The sequence below is a fragment of the Wickerhamomyces anomalus genome (genome assembly GCF_001661255.1).
Source record: "Wickerhamomyces anomalus NRRL Y-366-8 unplaced genomic scaffold WICANscaffold_5, whole genome shotgun sequence".
Lineage (NCBI taxonomy): Eukaryota > Fungi > Ascomycota > Saccharomycetes > Phaffomycetales > Wickerhamomycetaceae > Hansenula > Hansenula anomala.
This window is the reverse complement of record NW_017567114.1, coordinates 469,138-486,444: the sequence shown is the minus strand read 5'-3', so window position 1 is coordinate 486,444 and position 17,307 is coordinate 469,138. Positions and strand designations below refer to the sequence as shown.

General features: G+C 34.1%; 9 protein-coding genes across 9 annotated transcripts; 2 read left to right on the top strand and 7 right to left on the bottom strand.

Annotated features, from left to right (window-relative positions):
• Positions 1 to 201: 201 nt before the first annotated feature.
• WICANDRAFT_80225 (uncharacterized protein) lies at positions 202 to 1,551 on the bottom strand (the record flags this gene model as incomplete). Its single annotated transcript, XM_019185023.1, has 1 exon — positions 202 to 1,551. The coding sequence occupies one exon, from the start codon at positions 1,549 to 1,551 to the stop codon at positions 202 to 204; it is 1,350 nt and encodes a 449-aa protein (XP_019037271.1).
• A 251-nt stretch (positions 1,552 to 1,802) lies between these two features.
• Positions 1,803 to 2,594, bottom strand: WICANDRAFT_80224 (cyclin family protein; the record flags this gene model as incomplete). Its single annotated transcript, XM_019185022.1, has 1 exon — positions 1,803 to 2,594. The coding sequence occupies one exon, from the start codon at positions 2,592 to 2,594 to the stop codon at positions 1,803 to 1,805; it is 792 nt and encodes a 263-aa protein (XP_019037270.1).
• Positions 2,595 to 3,043: 449 nt separating this feature from the next.
• Positions 3,044 to 3,697, bottom strand: WICANDRAFT_80223 (60S ribosomal protein uL1; the record flags this gene model as incomplete). The annotated part of the gene is made up of 1 exon (XM_019185021.1): positions 3,044 to 3,697. The coding sequence occupies one exon, from the start codon at positions 3,695 to 3,697 to the stop codon at positions 3,044 to 3,046; it is 654 nt and encodes a 217-aa protein (XP_019037269.1).
• A 1,266-nt stretch (positions 3,698 to 4,963) lies between these two features.
• Positions 4,964 to 8,130, bottom strand: SEC27 (coatomer subunit beta'; the record flags this gene model as incomplete). The annotated part of the gene is made up of 4 exons (XM_019180320.1): positions 4,964 to 7,805; positions 7,862 to 7,893; positions 7,949 to 8,033; positions 8,113 to 8,130. The coding sequence occupies 4 exons, from the start codon at positions 8,128 to 8,130 to the stop codon at positions 5,364 to 5,366; spliced, it is 2,577 nt and encodes an 858-aa protein (XP_019037268.1). The 3' UTR covers positions 4,964 to 5,363.
• Positions 8,131 to 9,193: 1,063 nt separating this feature from the next.
• On the bottom strand, positions 9,194 to 10,681 carry WICANDRAFT_34744 (MFS transporter; the record flags this gene model as incomplete). The annotated part of the gene is made up of 1 exon (XM_019182224.1): positions 9,194 to 10,681. The coding sequence occupies one exon, from the start codon at positions 10,679 to 10,681 to the stop codon at positions 9,194 to 9,196; it is 1,488 nt and encodes a 495-aa protein (XP_019037267.1).
• Positions 10,682 to 11,138: 457 nt separating this feature from the next.
• Positions 11,139 to 12,260, bottom strand: WICANDRAFT_80219 (uncharacterized protein; the record flags this gene model as incomplete). Its single annotated transcript, XM_019185020.1, has 1 exon — positions 11,139 to 12,260. One exon carries the CDS (start codon positions 12,258 to 12,260, stop codon positions 11,139 to 11,141), a length of 1,122 nt encoding a protein of 373 aa, XP_019037266.1.
• A 339-nt stretch (positions 12,261 to 12,599) lies between these two features.
• Positions 12,600 to 14,132, bottom strand: DTR1 (Dtr1p; the record flags this gene model as incomplete). Its single annotated transcript, XM_019185859.1, has 2 exons — positions 12,600 to 13,978; positions 14,093 to 14,132. 2 exons carry the CDS (start codon positions 14,130 to 14,132, stop codon positions 12,600 to 12,602), a joined length of 1,419 nt encoding a protein of 472 aa, XP_019037265.1.
• Positions 14,133 to 14,602: 470 nt separating this feature from the next.
• On the top strand, positions 14,603 to 16,072 carry DIT2 (putative cytochrome P450; the record flags this gene model as incomplete). Its single annotated transcript, XM_019185858.1, has 1 exon — positions 14,603 to 16,072. The coding sequence occupies one exon, from the start codon at positions 14,603 to 14,605 to the stop codon at positions 16,070 to 16,072; it is 1,470 nt and encodes a 489-aa protein (XP_019037264.1).
• A 442-nt stretch (positions 16,073 to 16,514) lies between these two features.
• Positions 16,515 to 17,198, top strand: SAR1 (Arf family GTPase SAR1; the record flags this gene model as incomplete). Its single annotated transcript, XM_019182180.1, has 3 exons — positions 16,515 to 16,533; positions 16,589 to 16,692; positions 16,752 to 17,198. 3 exons carry the CDS (start codon positions 16,515 to 16,517, stop codon positions 17,196 to 17,198), a joined length of 570 nt encoding a protein of 189 aa, XP_019037263.1.
• Between the last annotated feature and the right edge of the window lie 109 nt (positions 17,199 to 17,307).

The window sequence follows — 17,307 nt, the reverse complement described above, 5'->3', positions numbered from 1 at the left end:
TGATTACATGGTGGGGGTATTTTGTCGGGTTTACAAAACAGAAAAACAATGTACATTAGAATCTATTTTATTTTGATCTTCTTCTTTTTTCTTTTTGCTTTGTTGAACATTTACTTTTTATTTTTTGTTTCAACATTGTGTTATATATATTTTTAACAAAGTTTTTCACTACGAGTCATTAACTGTGTAATTATTAACATTCTATTTCCCATTATACCTAAATTGCTCTGTTGATAAAGTTAAATTATCCCAATGCTCTTGCAAATGCATCACCATTTTTGACCCTAGCTTTTTATCTTTCATTTTACCTAGTATACTGAAGAACTTTTGCTCCAAGTATAACAAACTATCTTGATCAGGCCCTATCAATTCAGGAATATCCCATTCCCATGGTGAATATCTATGCTCAGATTTCAAAAAATGATGAATTAAGTTAGTTGATTGAGTAACAGCATCTGTCAACAGATCAATATCATTTGCTTCATAATGGTAATCTTCGTTAACTTCAAGTTCTAATGTCCATTTATCATAAGGCAAAGCATCCTGAGATTTTTGATGCGTTGAATGGTCATCAAAGATGATAGTATCACTTTTCAATCCCAAAGCTTTTGCAGGTTTACCATATCTGAAATCCAACAAGCCAGGGGAATATAGGTAGGGAATTCTTTGAGAAAATGTGAAACCTCTCTCTTTTTCAATCCATTGATTTGTAACATCATCTGCAATTAAAGGGAAAAGTGGTCTTGAATTATTTCCTTCACATCTAAAATCAAAGGGTTTGATGAAATCTCTTGAATCTTGAAGACTTTTGAGGTAATGCTCTTTAGCCTCTTGAGAAACTTGACATTCAAAAATCCCACCAACCCAAGTGTATGGTGCATAAATCATCATTTCTCTTTTGGCATATTTTTTTCTTCTAGCTAATTTGTAACATTTCAAGTCATCAAGATCACCAGTACCGAACCCCTTATAAGACAATGGAGATAGATTTTGTAAGTTGGTCACCAAGGAATCATCAGTATATTCAATAAACCTCAATTTGGATGATATTTTCCTCAAAAATTCATTAAAACCTTGTTTTAATTTTGATCTTTTTTGAACACGAGATGGTTTCAAGTGAGACAAATCAATACTGTGTGGTTTATGAGGAACATCTGTTACCAACCTTATGTTAGCATTTTTATCATTTTTATCATTTTTATCATTTTTATCATCTAAAGATTTGTCATTTGTCTGGGTATTATATAGTTTCTTCAATTTATCAGAAGTAAACATACAAATCGGCTTATCCCATTCAATATCAGTTTCTCTTCCAGTTCTTGTTAATCTTTCATAGTCTAATTCACCTTGATGACAATGAGACAAAGAAACAAAATGCAACATTGGAGGTTTCAAATCTTTCACAACATATTGTCTATTGATTTTGAATCCACTATAGGGTATCCACGAAGTTCCAGTTGGATCACATATCCTATGTTCTGAGGAATACCATGTTGATCGTGCCAAAGTAAAAAATAGACATAACAAAATGAACCGTAACAGCACCCACATATTTGTTTAACCACAATGAAAACTCCTTCAATATATTTTAAAGCTTTTTTTTAAAGCCATTTGACTGAAAAATCCATCTTAATTTCTCTAGACGTTGAGATCTAGCAATATTACACAAAACCAAAAAAAAAGTACCGCCGTACAAAAAAAGTGCTGAACAACAGCACCTTGAAAATAACAAATAAACAAAATCATAAAATGACTATACTCCATAACATATAATCCCATGCAAAAAAAAGTATTGGATCGAATCATTTTGATTCTTGATGCAAAATTTTCATATCACGTAAAAAAGTTGTTAAAATTGTTTCATTAGCTTGACATTCAAACTTTAATAAAAACAAAAATGAAATTTCTAATGAAAGTAGATCTTTATTATTGACACCACCTATCTTTGCAATGAATGTTTGTCTATGATTCATATCTTCCACTGTTTTACAACTTATCCTCAAAGCAGCGATCAATATTCTGTGGATATTCAAATCATTTAGTTTTAAAACTTCGTTTCTCCGGACAAGCTTAAATAGGTAAAGTGATGTTGTAAGGTAAACAGCAGTAGATAGACCACAGTATTGATTGATTCTTTCCAAATATTCTTCAACAGTAACTGGAGGATTTGATTTCAAAGAAAATCTTTTTGCAAGGATCTTATTTTGCATAAGCTTTGAAGTAGGATTCTTGTTTGATTCATTAACATCTGGAGTATTCTCCAGAAACTGAGTTTCACCTTGACTATCTGAAGAACGGGAGTTTGTTTTGCGTGGTGATAATGGACAATCATCAATCTCTTCAGGTCCTAATGGCGGACTGGGGAGGTCACTTAAAGCATCAACTGGGCTTTCACATTCATCTTGACACCGTATCACGAGCAAACGAATCAAATAGTTTAGTATTGTTAAGGCCATCATGGAATCAACTTCAGTTAGATTAAAATCATCTTGTTGGAAAAACTCATCAACATCAATATCAGCAATCTTGCTCTGGGAAGGCGACATCAGCGTGGCACTTGGAGGTTCAGCAGGAGCATCACGGAACGTATCCATATTCCTTATTGGAATATCTGACATGTCCTCAACAGACTCCAGTCTTTTGATCATTTAATACTTGTTAATTCTATTGGAATGTTGCGGGCGCTTAAACAACAGATCAAGCAATTCTAATCAAACAAATCACGTTCTCTTTTGTGATAACCAGCTGAAGGCAAAACAAATGACACTAAGTAGAACAACTGAACAATATCGAACCAAATCTCAACTTCTGAAACGTTTTTTGGCTCTTGATCTCGTGTTTGTTTACACATTCTGAATTTTTTTATTGCTTTTTAGTGGAGTCCTTCAGATTCGCGAAACTGTTTGACAAATAACGGTTGAGCCGCATGAATCCGCTGCTATACAATAATCTACAATTTTTCAAAAATCTATTAAAGAATAAAAATTCATTACTATCGTTATAAACTTTCACCCTCCCGTTCTTCAGTCAAAGCGAGTTACGCTTAGTATAATCTGTGAGATGGACCCATTGAAGATTTGATGACTAAAGAACCAACATTTTGCCAGTTCTTTTTCAATAAAGAAACCAAGAAGTTGGTAGCCATTAAGATTTGGTTAACTAAAACATCTTCTTCCATTTCAACGTTACCAACGGCAACAGCTAAACATAAAACTTTTTTCAATTGGAATTTGATGGTTGATTTAACTTCTTGAACTTTAGCGTATAAATCATCATTATGAGAAACTGGGGTTGGGAACTTACCAGCTTTTGATAATTGAGGACCTAACAATCTTGGAACTTGTTTAATCAAAACATCTGAAGCAACGAAAGCATTGTATTTCTTAGCTAATTTTTTGATTAATTTTTTGTTCTTGTTCAATTTTTTCAAATCATCAACAGACATGGCATCAGCACCAATAGATTTAGCACGATCAACATCGAAAGCATCACCGAAGATACAGATGGACATGTTTGGTCTTGGAACTTGAGGTAATTTCAAAGTACCAGAGAAACGTTTATCTCTTTGAGGATCATAGTTTTTCAAACCAACTTGTAATTCAACGGTTTCTAAAAAGTTTCTCTTTTTAGTGGTGTTGGAGTATTCTAAGATATCCTTAACGTGAGTACGGACTTGAGCGTTAGTGATTTTAGACATTTTGAGTATCTAAGATTATCTGTCTTCCAATAACTTGGTGGTCCTGATGAGGTTTTGCGACGGATAGCTTCTTTTAAGTAATTTAGGTAAAATCATGAAGATGAGCTTCACCAAATTTTTCACCAGATGGAAAAGAAAAAAAAAAGTATTGCATCCGAACATCAATGAAAAACTGAAAAATGTCAGTCACAGTCACAATTTGTCAAGTAACAAATGTACATAGCAGAAGAGTGGTTGAACGAGAACAAAAGTATATACAATATATAAGTGAATATGCACAAAAATATGCAATATATCTGACTGTGTAGGATTCCCATATTTTCCATTCAGCTCTTATTTGTCTTTCTTATTTGTCAATTTTATTCGTTGTCATCGAGTGCCTTAACCAAGTATGGTGGTGGTTTACATCACGTGACAAAAGTGATATTCGCGAACGTGCCCTAAAAGATGGTTAAATTATGTGACAGATCTGATTACGCGTCCATTCGAGTTTAACAATACGTAAACACGGTTCGAAAGCCTTGATATAACTGGTGGTTAATTTGCTGAAGCATTGCTGGATGATGCTTCTATTTACAAGGAATGAGCCTCTAGTGAGGTCAGTTTTCCAAACAATAAGGCATTACTCTGCAAAAGGTGCTAGTTCTAAAAGATGGGTTCAAAGGGCTCAATCTGATCATTATACAAAAGAAGCCAAATTTCAAGAATACAAATCAAGAGCTGCTTTCAAGTTAATGCAAATCGATGATAAGTACAACATTTTCAGATCTGGTCAAAACGTTGTTGATTTAGGGTTTGCACCTGGTGCTTGGACACAAGTTGCAGTTAAAAGAACATCACCACATGGTCATATATTGGGTGTTGATATAATTCCTGCTACTCCTCCAAAAGGGGCCTCAGCTATCCAAGCAAACATCTTGAGTAAAAAAACTCACACATTGATACGGAATTACTTTGTTGATCCAAGTGATGAACTAGATACTGAAGATGTTTTAAATCATCCAAGTTACATTGAGGCTGAATTACGTGATAATCCAAATCTTGATGATGTTGAGTTGAAGAAAAAATTTAGATATCCCCTAGATGTTGTCATAAGTGATATGTATGCTCCACTAATACCTCCTGAAAAATTTTGGAACAACACAACTAATATGGCTTTTTTTAGGATGGCAAATACTAGTGGATTGGTTGCAAAAGATCATGATGCAAGCATGGTAAGTTTATATTTACTTTGAAGTACGAGAAGTTTTACTAACACATTGAAAGAACCTTTGCGATGCTGCTTTGATTCTTGCTATCGATTTGTTAAAGCCAAGAGGCTCTTTTGTTTGTAAATTCTTTTCAGGTTCAGAAGATAAAAGTTTAGAAAACAGATTAAAGAAAGTTTTCGAAAAAGTTCATAGAGATAAACCAGTTGCAAGTAGACCTGAATCAAAAGAATATTATTTCGTGTGTCTCAACAAAAGAAAGAATGTTGATAAAGTTGATGTATTTAGTTAATGAATTGATGATCCCCATGTAAATATACTTAATTTTACAGACTTTGTACTCAAAACAAATACTTCTTTTTCAAACAAATTTCAAAATTACAAAAAATAATAATATAAAATGATTATCTAAATCATATGACAGTGTTTTTTTTAGAATTCAATTGAAATGGGGACATCTATTCAGATGCAGCATCTTCAAAGTCCTCCTCTTCCTCTTCTTCTCTAGTTGGTTCAGGCTCTAAAGGTTTCTCCAATTCAACTGCAACAGGTTCTTCAACTTCGACTTCTTCGTCAACTTCTGCTTCTTCTTGTGGAGTCTCATCATCATCATCATTCAAATCAACCAAATCTTCTTGTTGTGATGGTTTTGATGGAGATTCTGGTATGGATATTCTTTCAGCAATCGAACCTTTACCAAGTTTAACTAAATCAGCTTTCCAGTTTTCAACAGACTTGGAAACATCAGCACCATAAGTTAATCCTAAAAATGATGCTTCAGTGTATCTTTTACTTATGTTCAACAATTCAATAGCTTTTGGAATATCACCTATTGTGTAATAAGCATTAAAGGCAACATTGTATTTACCTTTGGCTTTAGCCTGTTCAGCCAATTCACTCAAATGTTTCTTATCATTGAATGAAGTGTATAATAATAATAAACTTTCAATATCATTTGCTTTTTGGAAGGATTCAATAGCTAATTTATATTTGAAAGATGATAATGCTAAATCACCTAATGATTTCCATTTATGTTCAGTGTTTTCCTCAGAGGCAATTGTTCTCGCAGTGGTAAAATCTTTAATCTTCAAGGCAATTTCAAATTTTTGTTCAGAATCTGGTGAAATTTGTAAAGCTTCTTCTAAATATTCTTGAGCTTCTAAAAATCTTGAAATTTTCAATAAATCATTTTTTTCAATACTTGGTAATAAATCTTGATTAGCTTGTTCTAATTCACCTCTCAATACTAAAGTTTGATATTCCAAGACAGCTAATGATAAATGATAACTTGAAACATTGATATCTTTATCAGCAACATAAACTTTATTATCACGAGCCAAATAACCTAATAAATAAGCAGTGTTATCAAAATGTGCAATGTTATAAGTTTTACCACCAACTAAATAGTTTAATCTGTTTGTGCTTGTTGTGAAGATGAAAACATCACCAACCCATTTACCTGATGTGACTGAATCATTAACATCATATAAAACTTCAAAACTATCTTCAACACCATCTTCTGGATCAATGTTACCAGCTTCTAAAGCTTCCACAAAGATATCTTTATCAAATTTCAAAGCATATGATGCATCTGATGAAACAATCAAAACCAATTCACCAGATTCTGACCAAACTATATCAGTTGCATCAACATCAATTCTTCTAACTAATTCACTTGATTCCCAATCATAGAATGCAACAAATTCATCAGATTTAACACCTAATAATGAACCACCATATAATTTTTCAACATTATATGGGAAATCAATTTCACCATTTGGTTTTGGTTTAAAATTTTTATGAATAATTATTTGATTTTGTGCATCTCTAATGGCAAAGATATTTGGATCTTGAGCCCAAACGAAATCTAAAGCAGAACCATATTCTTTATTTCTCCAAGCTAAAGCTGTATAAATGATGTATTCACCATCACCAGTAACAGTAACAAAACGACCATTTGGTGAATGTTTTAAAGAAGTTGGGAAAATTTCCACAGAACCTAAATCTTTTGATGATAATGGTAAAGTTTCACCATCTTCAACTTGTTCATTTCCTTTGATAACAGAGCTATAAACTTCATTATTTTTAGCCCAGATTAATTTACCCACTGGATCCATTGATAAACGTGGTTCATCATTACCTAATTGTAAAACGGCAAAACCTGCATCAAACCCAATAGCTAAAGAGTTTGAATTTTTATGAGAAGATATACACCAAGCTCTATCGAGGCCGTAATTCAAAGTTTTCTCCAATTTATAAGTGTTTGAATTCCAAATTTTAATTGTGGCATCTTCTGAACCTGAAATGATGATCGGTAGTTCTTGATGGAAAATTGCAAATGAAACGTTTGAAGAATGACCTTCTAAAGTGGCAACTGCGGATTTTGTTTGATAATCCCAGATTTTAATAGTTCTATCATCTGAAGAAGTGATTAAATATGGTTTATCTGATTGTGGGTAATAACTGACATAATTGACACCTTTTTGTTCATGGGCATTCAAAGTGAAATTTGGAACATTGTTACCTAATGACCAGATTTTAACAGTATGGTCTAAACAAGCAGATGCAAAAGTATTTGGATCTTTTGGATTGAAAGCTAATGACATAACATAATGATTATGACCTTCAAAAGTTTGTTCCAATTTCCAATTGTTATCCCAATTCCATAATTTAATGGTCATATCATCTGAAGATGTTAGGACATAAGGACGAGTTGGATGAACAGCGATCGAACGAATATAATCAGGATGTGCTTCAAATTGGGCGACTTTTTCACCAGTGTTGTAATTATAGATTCTAACTTGGAAATCATCAGATCCAACAACGATCCAATTCTTACGAGCAATGAAACGACCAGAACGAACTGGAACTTCAGCAACATCAATGGATTTTATTTTAGTCTTGGGGAATAAGGTTAGTGTTTTTCTCATCATTTGTCATGTCAAATTATACTTACACCAGTTTCATATGACCATATTTCAACACGACCTATATGAATGTTGTTAGTGGTTTATTCCTTGGATATTTCGAGATCAACACGTACCAGAATAAAGAGTAGTCAATACCCATGGTTCAGTTGGATGGAAATCGATTCCTTTGACTCTATCAGTCCTGGAACTGAATTGTTTCTAGACATTGGGTTAGTATCAACAACAACAACAACACACAGTTGGCAGGAGGGCGCCAGCTAAAGGGGAGCTCACGTACCTTGACGTCTAACTTCATGACAGCAGCTGATCAGACCAGTACACTCTTGGAAACTATCGATGGTCTCACGCAATGGTAGTTGGTGATTGGTGGTTGGTCTGCTAATGGATGGTGCCTGATCCCTTTTGATACAAGTGTTCAATATGATTTCGATCGCTTTTTTCTTTCTTTGAACGCGCGCGAAAACTGAAAAAAAATTATAGGGATCCAGATTTGGGAGAAACACAGTGCCAATTGACTGGTGATTGAGTGAGAACGGGCCTATATCACTAAAAGAAATGTTCTCTGTTAATGTTTATCCATATATGCTGTTTTTCAGCGTTTCAAGAGCCAAATTGTTGGTGTTTTGAGTCTTAGTATAAGCTGTTATTACATAATATATTAGTCATTTTGGCGAAGTTTGATCTATTTTTTTTGTTTTATTTGGAGCAAAAAAAGATACTTTCTACAAAATCATTTCAAGAAGGTGTAGTGTTGGAAGGTCCTGTAACCTTGGCATTACTGCGTTAATATGCTTGGTTGTTTTCAGTAATAGGGTTTAGTACTACTGGGGAATATCAGCAAGAACTGGTTGTATCCTGACATTGAAAGCACCATGGGAGACGCTTGACACGATGGTAAACAGTGCGGCCATCTAGTTATTAACAATACAAAGGGGACTGCCAGTTAATGGGATAAGGTTGAAGGCCATGGATTCTATATTAATTTTAGCTGTCCGTTACTTTGTTTGACTACTTCAGTAGCTTATGGCTGGTAATAGGGAAGTGTAATGGATTTGGATAATAACGTCTGTAAAGTCTTATTGGAAAAATAACGGGCATTGCCAAATACTACTTTCAACTTATCATCCAAAAATATATCACTGATTTAATAAAAAGTGGTAAAACTTTTGGTCTAAGCATTCTCTTGATGATATTCAATGAGTGAAACAAATCATCAATTGATTCATCTTGAAAAATGCAAAAACCTTGAATTTTTTCAAATATCATCAAACTACAATGTAGTTCAGTAATATCTGTTAACATTTTACATCTGAAAGATATTCCTCGAGTTTCAAAACTATACATTTTGATCAATGAGTTCACTTACACTCAGCATTATCAACTTCGGAGACATTCTCTAGAGTGGTTTCTTCAACGACTTTATTAACATCTTTCATGCCTTGTTCTGTATCACACAACTTGAACAAAACAATTGATATCAAGACAAGAAATAAGTTTGGTAAGAATGGGAACCTATCATTCCCAGTTCTATCCTGAATAGTTGCATTAACCAAATCACCAATCCAGCCCACTGCGACACCCAACATGACTTCTAATCCAAAAAATTGAGCTTCTTCACCTTCTGGTAGAATTGAACTGTACACTGTTCTATTTAATGATCTTAGTGCTGAGCTTGAAGAAGAATACAACACCTCAAATAACCAAAACTCCCATCTATGTTTGAAACCAACTTTTGTATTATTGTTAATACCCAAGCATCCCCAAAAGTTTGTAAACAATGAAAAGGAGAGGAAAATATAACCCCATGTCTTGATATTCAGAGGTGTTCTTGGGTAGGCAAACATCCATGCTAAAGATCCAATCGATGCAACAACATATGACATCCAGGTATAAACAGCATATTCACTATCAGAATTCCCAATACCCAGTGTGGATCTAAATAAAAGAACCCAAACACTCATGAAATTGTTGAAACTTACATTCCATATAACCCAAGCAATACACAGGATAAAAGCATTTGGATAACGACGAATCTGCTTAATTAATGATAGCATTCTTTTAAAAGTTAGTAATAATATGAATTCATCTTTAGGAAGAACTTTACCATTTGTGCTTGGTATAAAGAATGCAGAAATTATTGAAAAAACCACAGTGACACACCCAGCAATTGTGATTGCTAACAAGAAATTATGATAACCATCTTCTTTAGGAGTACCTCTTCCATATGAGATTATGATACCAATCAACAAGGCAGTCATCCCACCACAATTACCTAAAAATAATCCCATCACACTAACTGTAGAGCCTCTTTTCAAAACCATATCACGACGAACTTCTTCAGGAACAGATTTCTTATCATCCATAGGAGCTGCAGCTCTCATAAACAATGGTATATATGACCCTTCCAAGATTTGATAAATTGCATTATCAACATTCAACAAACCATATAAGGCACTTAATCCTTTTAAATCAGAGTATGTGCCACCAGTTAGCCCAGCAAAGGGTAGGGCAAAACAGCCATATAATGCAACAGAAATGATCAGCATCCATTTCCGGTAATTTGAATAATCAGCAAGTCCCATAAGTAATAAAGCTAATAAACCTTCGAGTGCTGTATAAATTGCTTTCAAATACAACACATAAGACGAATAATGAACCGTACCAGCACCAAATTTCACAAAGCAATCATTTCCTCTTGATGAACATTTACCACCTTTTTTAGTCTTACCAACTATTCTACCAGCTGATTGAATCGCTGCAGGAACATAAGTTCTTGACATTGATGCAACTGGACCTGTTGTGAAGCACAATAACAACCAAGCTCTATAAACTTTTTTTTGGTCCATATAGACCCATCATTTTCTTGATCTATAGAATGTGAATTCTCATCTTCTGATTTTGCCTCTACATCAACATTTAGTTCTTTGGACATGATTAAACGTAAGTTACAACTAATCAATTCACAGAATCAATTGTAGATGCCTTTTCTTGTCTTTATATAACCCAACCAAGACCACAGTCCAATATAGAGTCAATTATTGAATTACACATTTTGCAACAGCCAATCCCCAACAGCCAAATTCATTGTGATCTTTCTACTGGTGATTTTAAATTTGCTCAATTAACCTCTTGTTTACCTTTTGGAAACAATTGTTTCAAAAAGTGATTACATAAACTATATTCGCGAAAACTCATGGAAGAGCACTTTGAATTGTGTCTTTGTTCAACATGGAACTGCGATTTGTGGTGAGTAATTACAATGTGTTGGTGTCTGATGAAAGATTGTATATTGGGATACACTGTTCAGCCATTGTTCAGAGATTCTTCATAAGAAGGCGGTGGAACAAATGGAGAAACAAGTAATGGAGCATTAGATGTGACAGAAGTAGCTTCTGAAGGCTCTGTAATGACTGAATTTCTTGCAGAATTAAGAACCAAGTCAGGATACATGTACAGAGTAAGCTTCTTCTTGGAAATAACACGTCCAGTATATATGTTACGACTTCCGATATCACTCAAAATCATATCATCATTATGCATCAGAGTTTTAGTAAGATTCCATAATAGATCCCTCAAGCTTGCTGTCAAGTGTTTGACTATAGTTATTGGACATGTTGTCTCTGGTGCTCCTTTCCGACATTTTAACCTGCAAAATGCAATTGATGCTCTTTGCTCTGCAACTTTCTTATCAATGTATTCTTCATTATGATCTTTTGCAAAAAGATCTTCAATCATGAATAATAATAATTTTTCAACCCTTTCAAAAGTTATTGCAAGTTTACCAGTGCTTTCAACTTGCAAGCAAAACCCATGTTTTTGAAACTTCTCGAAACTAAGTGTTGGATCGGTAAAGTCATCGAGCCTTTCAAAAGTAGTTGTTCCAGTAGCTAAAGCGTTATTCATTCTTAGGCCATTCAAAATTTTCAAAATAGAAGTCTGAACATCGACATTCACCAGCCTATAGTATGCCACTTCAAAGCCAGCCAGTTGTTTTGGATTATTCTCAGTATTATCAACCACGTCTGCTCCTGGTCTCCAATGATTTCTCGCAACATTGGCACTATTCTCTTCTATGAAAGTTCTTCCATGATGTATAACATATTCCTGGAAATTGGGTAAGTTTTTAGGAATTGGACATTTAATCATTTCATCATCTAGCAAAAAACCTTGATCTTTAAAAATTGAAGGTGGTTCAAAATAGTGAATAAGTCCCAAAGATCTTGGCGTTGAGTCCAAGATACGGAAGGGCTTGCAATCAGTATCCCTTTTTTGGAAACCACCTTCATCCAATCTGATAAACCTCATTCCTTCAAAACACCATGATGTAGCAGTGTCATAGCCTAAACCACACGGTCTTTTCAACAACATTGATGTTGACTGGATGCTAAACCCATTTTTGTCGCGAAATGCATAATGTGCACACATTTTTACGAGCAGAGCTATTCTGTTTTTTTTAGTTTGTCTTTGGAAAGGAATGGAAACTGATTATACTTATAGTCTTATACCATTTCAGACTGGGATTCTCCTTCTCATGAGATTGACGTAGCGTTGAGAAGAATAGTGAGACGACTGATCCATCTTGCGTTATCTGTTATATTTGTGCAGATTGGCGTAGAACATCGAGCGCGTTGGATTATAAGATTAAAGTAATCAACAAATTTGAGAGACCAGTCTACCAAAACAAAACCATTGTACATGTAATAAACAAAAGGTGAAGATGAAAACAGTTTGAAAAAAACAGATATTATCAAATACAAAAGCTACTTAATGCCCTTGTGATTCCTCCCATTCTCTTCTCCATTTTGGTCCATAAATCATCAAAATTACAACAAATCCGATCCCAATCAAATCAATCAATGCCAACCCTGTAAAACACCAGCCAAATCCCATCTTTTTAATAAGTTGATCAATAATTACAGATGAGATAGCAGCAGCAGCATTTCTGAAAAAATTCCCAATGGCCACATTTGTAGCTGGTTGCTTTGTAGAACATTCAGTTAAATAAGTTGTTGTAGTGACGAAAACCCAAGTCATACCAAAACCTCCTAAAAATGTAAACACAAATACTGATGCCACATGAACATGTTTATCAACCAACCAACCATAGCCAAGGATCCCAGCCATTGATATGAGTAAACCAACCAACTGCAACGAGAAACGATGCTCTGGAACATAGTGTGTTGGATCTTTAGCAATCATTCTTTTACGCAAATAATCACTTAGACGACCACCTATTAATGAGCCACTAATTAATGAAACTCCAGGACACACATATGCAAAACTTCTTTGTAATGAATTGAAACCATAATTATCTTGTAAAACTCTAGCAAATGTAACACTCATACCATAAAAAGTTGCAAATAATAAACCAGCATTAATTGAGCACAACAAGACAGGTTTATATTTCAAAATGTGATAATAGTTTTTCAAACTTGGTTTTGGAGGTTTTGGAAATCTTGATGAATCTTCAATCAATTTAGGTTGTTTGAAATGCTTTGGAAATGTAAACCATGAGGAGAAAGAATTGGTTGATGAATTATAAACTTCTCCATTACCAACAAGATAGCGTAAAGTTTCTGGCAACATAAATAGAATCAATAAATAAACAACACCACCATAAATAGCTAAAAATCCAAAAATCCATCTCCATTCACCACCAGATGCAATAACAGATAAAATTGGACCTAAAATAGGCCCCAATTGTGGACCCAACATGAAATAACTTATAGCCTTTGCACGATTTTTTGGTTCAATAATATCAGCAACAGTTCCTGCACCAACACTCATGACACTTGAAGCACCAAAAGCTTGAACAATTCTTAAAACAAACAAAGCACCAATGTTTGGAGGAATAGCAGCTAGTAAAATATTTGAGACAATATAAAAAATCAACGAAGTGATATACAACAATTTTCTCCCACCAAAATCTGCCCAAGATGCCCATAATAAAGGAGAAATTGCAAATATAGCCATAAATACAGAAACTGTTGCATTTATAGTAGTTTCTGAACATTGGAAAACTTCTTGTAATTGAGGTAATATTGGGATATAGATATTACCACTAACTGGACCCAAGAACCCAGCCATTGTAACTAAGAATAAGATGAAATTTTTTCTTGATTGTGGGAATGCAGAATATTGAACTGGAGAAGGGTTTGGCAATTGTTGCTTTTCAGGATCTTTAGCAGTTGGAGATTCTTGAATAACATCTTTTGAAATTATAGCTTCATCTTTTGCAACTTCAGTAGTTTGAATACTGGAAGGTTTTTCTGAACCGTCTCTTGATGAAGTTGACATTGTTTATTCCGGGAAATCAAGTGTAGAGACACCTCATTGTCTGGTTTTTTTCCCAGCACAATTGAATGGTTTATAAAGGCAACTCATGAGAATTATGGATATGTCTCTTGTTCAGTTAAATTTGCTCATGAGAGAACCCAATGTGGCCAGTTCCTTGAGTTAAGCTGCAATTTCAAGACAAGTAACTACATCAAGATCAAACCAGGATCAACCACCAAAAACCATACCCAAAGAGTCCATTCTCAACATCGTTTTCCATTGATTCGTGTTTGTTTGGTTCTTTTGGTTTGTTTACGTTCAAACACAACTGAAAAAAAACAAAACAAAACAAAACAAAAAACGAGTGAATTATTTACACGCTTTTCGATCATTTTGTAAAACTCTCAATTGGGCCAATCAGCCATATAAAACGATGCTGCTGTCTTGATTACGTGCTCTTCTGGGAAGGATGGACTCAAAGGGAAAAAAGAATGGAATTTGAAACTCTGGCCCATTTGCTCAAGTTGTTAGCACTGGTGGTTGTCACGTATTTGGTGGTTACTATTGTGTTTCCTCCTATAAACTTTCCTAGAAACATTCCAACAATCCCATTCTATGTGTCTTTTTTAGGTTCCTACACTGACTTGGATCAAAGTCAAATCTATGAATTGTATTTAAAACATCATTTGCAAAAATATGGTGCTGTAAAGATTTATTTTGCTTCAAGATGGAATATATTGGTGACTAGACCTGAATATTTACAACAAGTGTTTAAAGAGGAGGATGTATTTGCTAAAAGCGGGAACCAGAAAAAGATTCCTTATGCTGTTTTGTCTAGATATACTGGTGATAATGTGATTAGTGCTCATGGTAAAGTTTGGAAACTTTATAGAAGTGTTATAACAAATAGTATTCAATTCCCCAATAAGGCACCTGTTGCTGAGAATTCTAAGAAATTGGTTAAGTTATTACAAGAAAAAATTGGTGATGAACCAACTATCTTGGCTGTTGGTGATTTTTTACAAAAATTTGCCTTGCAAAACATTTGTGAATCCATGGTTGGTGTTGATTTCAAATTGTTGGATAATTCAAAAGATCAAGAATTGCATCAACGATTAAAATTTGTCAAGTCACAAATTTTCAAACCAATCTATATGAATTTCCCATTTTTGGATAAGTTGCCAATCCCATCAAGAGTAAAAGCTAGGGAAGAAGTTGACAAATTTAGATCTTATTTCACCAACAAGATTAAAGATGAACAATCAAAACCAGGTGCCAATAAGGAAATTGCAGGATACAAGTTATATGAAGCTTTACAAAAGGGTAAAATCACTGAACAACAATTTACTGATAATGCTGTTATTATACTTGTTGCAGGCCATGAAAATCCTCAATTGTTTTTCACTTCGATTTTATATGTTTTGGCCAAATATCCTGAATGGCAACACAAGCTAAGAGATGAATTGGATTCAATCGCATTAGATGACATTGAAACTTCAAAGACTTTAAATTCTGTGTTGTTTGAGATTTTAAGAATGTATCCACCATTGGGTCAAATTATTAACAGAGAAACCACCAAAAATACATTGTTGGGCTCAAATATTCATATTCCTAAAGGTGCTTATGTTGGATATAATAATTTTGCAACTGGACGTGATTCTTCTCATTGGAGAGATGAAGATGAATTTAAACCAGAGAGATGGGGTGAAAGTAATGATGAAGTTTTGAAAAATTACAAGTTGGCAAAGATTAACTGCTCTTTAGCTGCATTCCATGGTGGAAGAAGAGCTTGTCTTGGTGAAAAATTTGCCCTATTTGAAGCTAAAATATTTGTTAAATATATTGTTGAAAGTTTTAACTTGGAACTGGATCCAACTTGGAGAGAGAAATTGACCCCTGCTGGTCCTATTTGTCCGTTAATGTTGAGAATCAAGTTTGAAAAGATTTCAAACAGAGGATAAAACACCTTTTATATAGCCATTGAATCCTGAAGATGGTGTATAAGTTTGTAAATTGTTATGAGTTTTGTATTGTATCACCTGAACCAGAAAAAACATTTTAAATACCCAAATCAGGAAAGTTTCCTAAAAGAGAATCAATATTTTCTTATACGAAACATGGAGGCAGAGAGCACCAATAAAATCAAGAAATGAGCCAAAAATAGTAAGCTCAATCACTCGCAATATCATAGCACTAAATGATACAACTTTTTTCCTCTTTATTAACTGAAAACCACAATTTTTTGTTCGTCTGTGATACCAGAAAATCACAATTCGCGAAATCAGATTTCACTTTGGAAAAAAAATCTGAACAGCGAATTGGAATCAGAAAAGTGTCAGATTATCAAAAACAACCTCAACGCAGCAACAACAACAACTACAATCATCAGATAGTATCATCATCATGTGGATCTTTGACTGGTGTAAGTGACATTTGAGATAGCTGAATATGCTTTTACTAACACAGCTTCGCTCTAGTTCAAGACGTTTTAGCCTCCTTAGGGTTATGGAACAAACATGCCAAATTGTTATTCTTAGGTTTAGATAACGCTGGTAAAACTACCTTATTACACATGTTGAAAGTGAGTAAATACCAAGATAAAGACAAAGAGGGAATATGCTCACTAACACACTTTTTTAGAATGACAGATTAGCCACTTTACAACCAACTTTACATCCAACTTCAGAAGAATTAGCCATCGGTACTGTTAGATTCACAACTTTTGATTTAGGTGGTCATCAACAAGCTCGTCGTGTTTGGAAAGATTATTTCCCAGATGTTAACGGTATCGTCTTTTTAGTTGACTGTGCTGATCCTGCAAGATTTGAAGAATCAAAAGCCGAATTAGATTCTTTATTAGGTATTGAAGAATTACAAAAAGTTCCATTCTTAATCTTGGGTAACAAGATTGATTCTCCAAGAGCCGTTTCTGAAAACGAAGTTAGACAAGCTTTAGGTCTTTATGGTACTACCGGTAAAGGTAAAATAACCATTGAAAACCAAAGACCAATTGAATTATTCATGTGTTCTGTTGTTATGAGACAAGGTTATGGTGAAGCCTTTAGATGGTTATCACAATACATTTAAGAGATAAACCTGGATTGCACTTTGTATAATTCTTTAATTTAACGTGTTACAATTAATCATAATGATCATTATCGTAACTACACTTATGAGTCTAATGTACAACGAAATT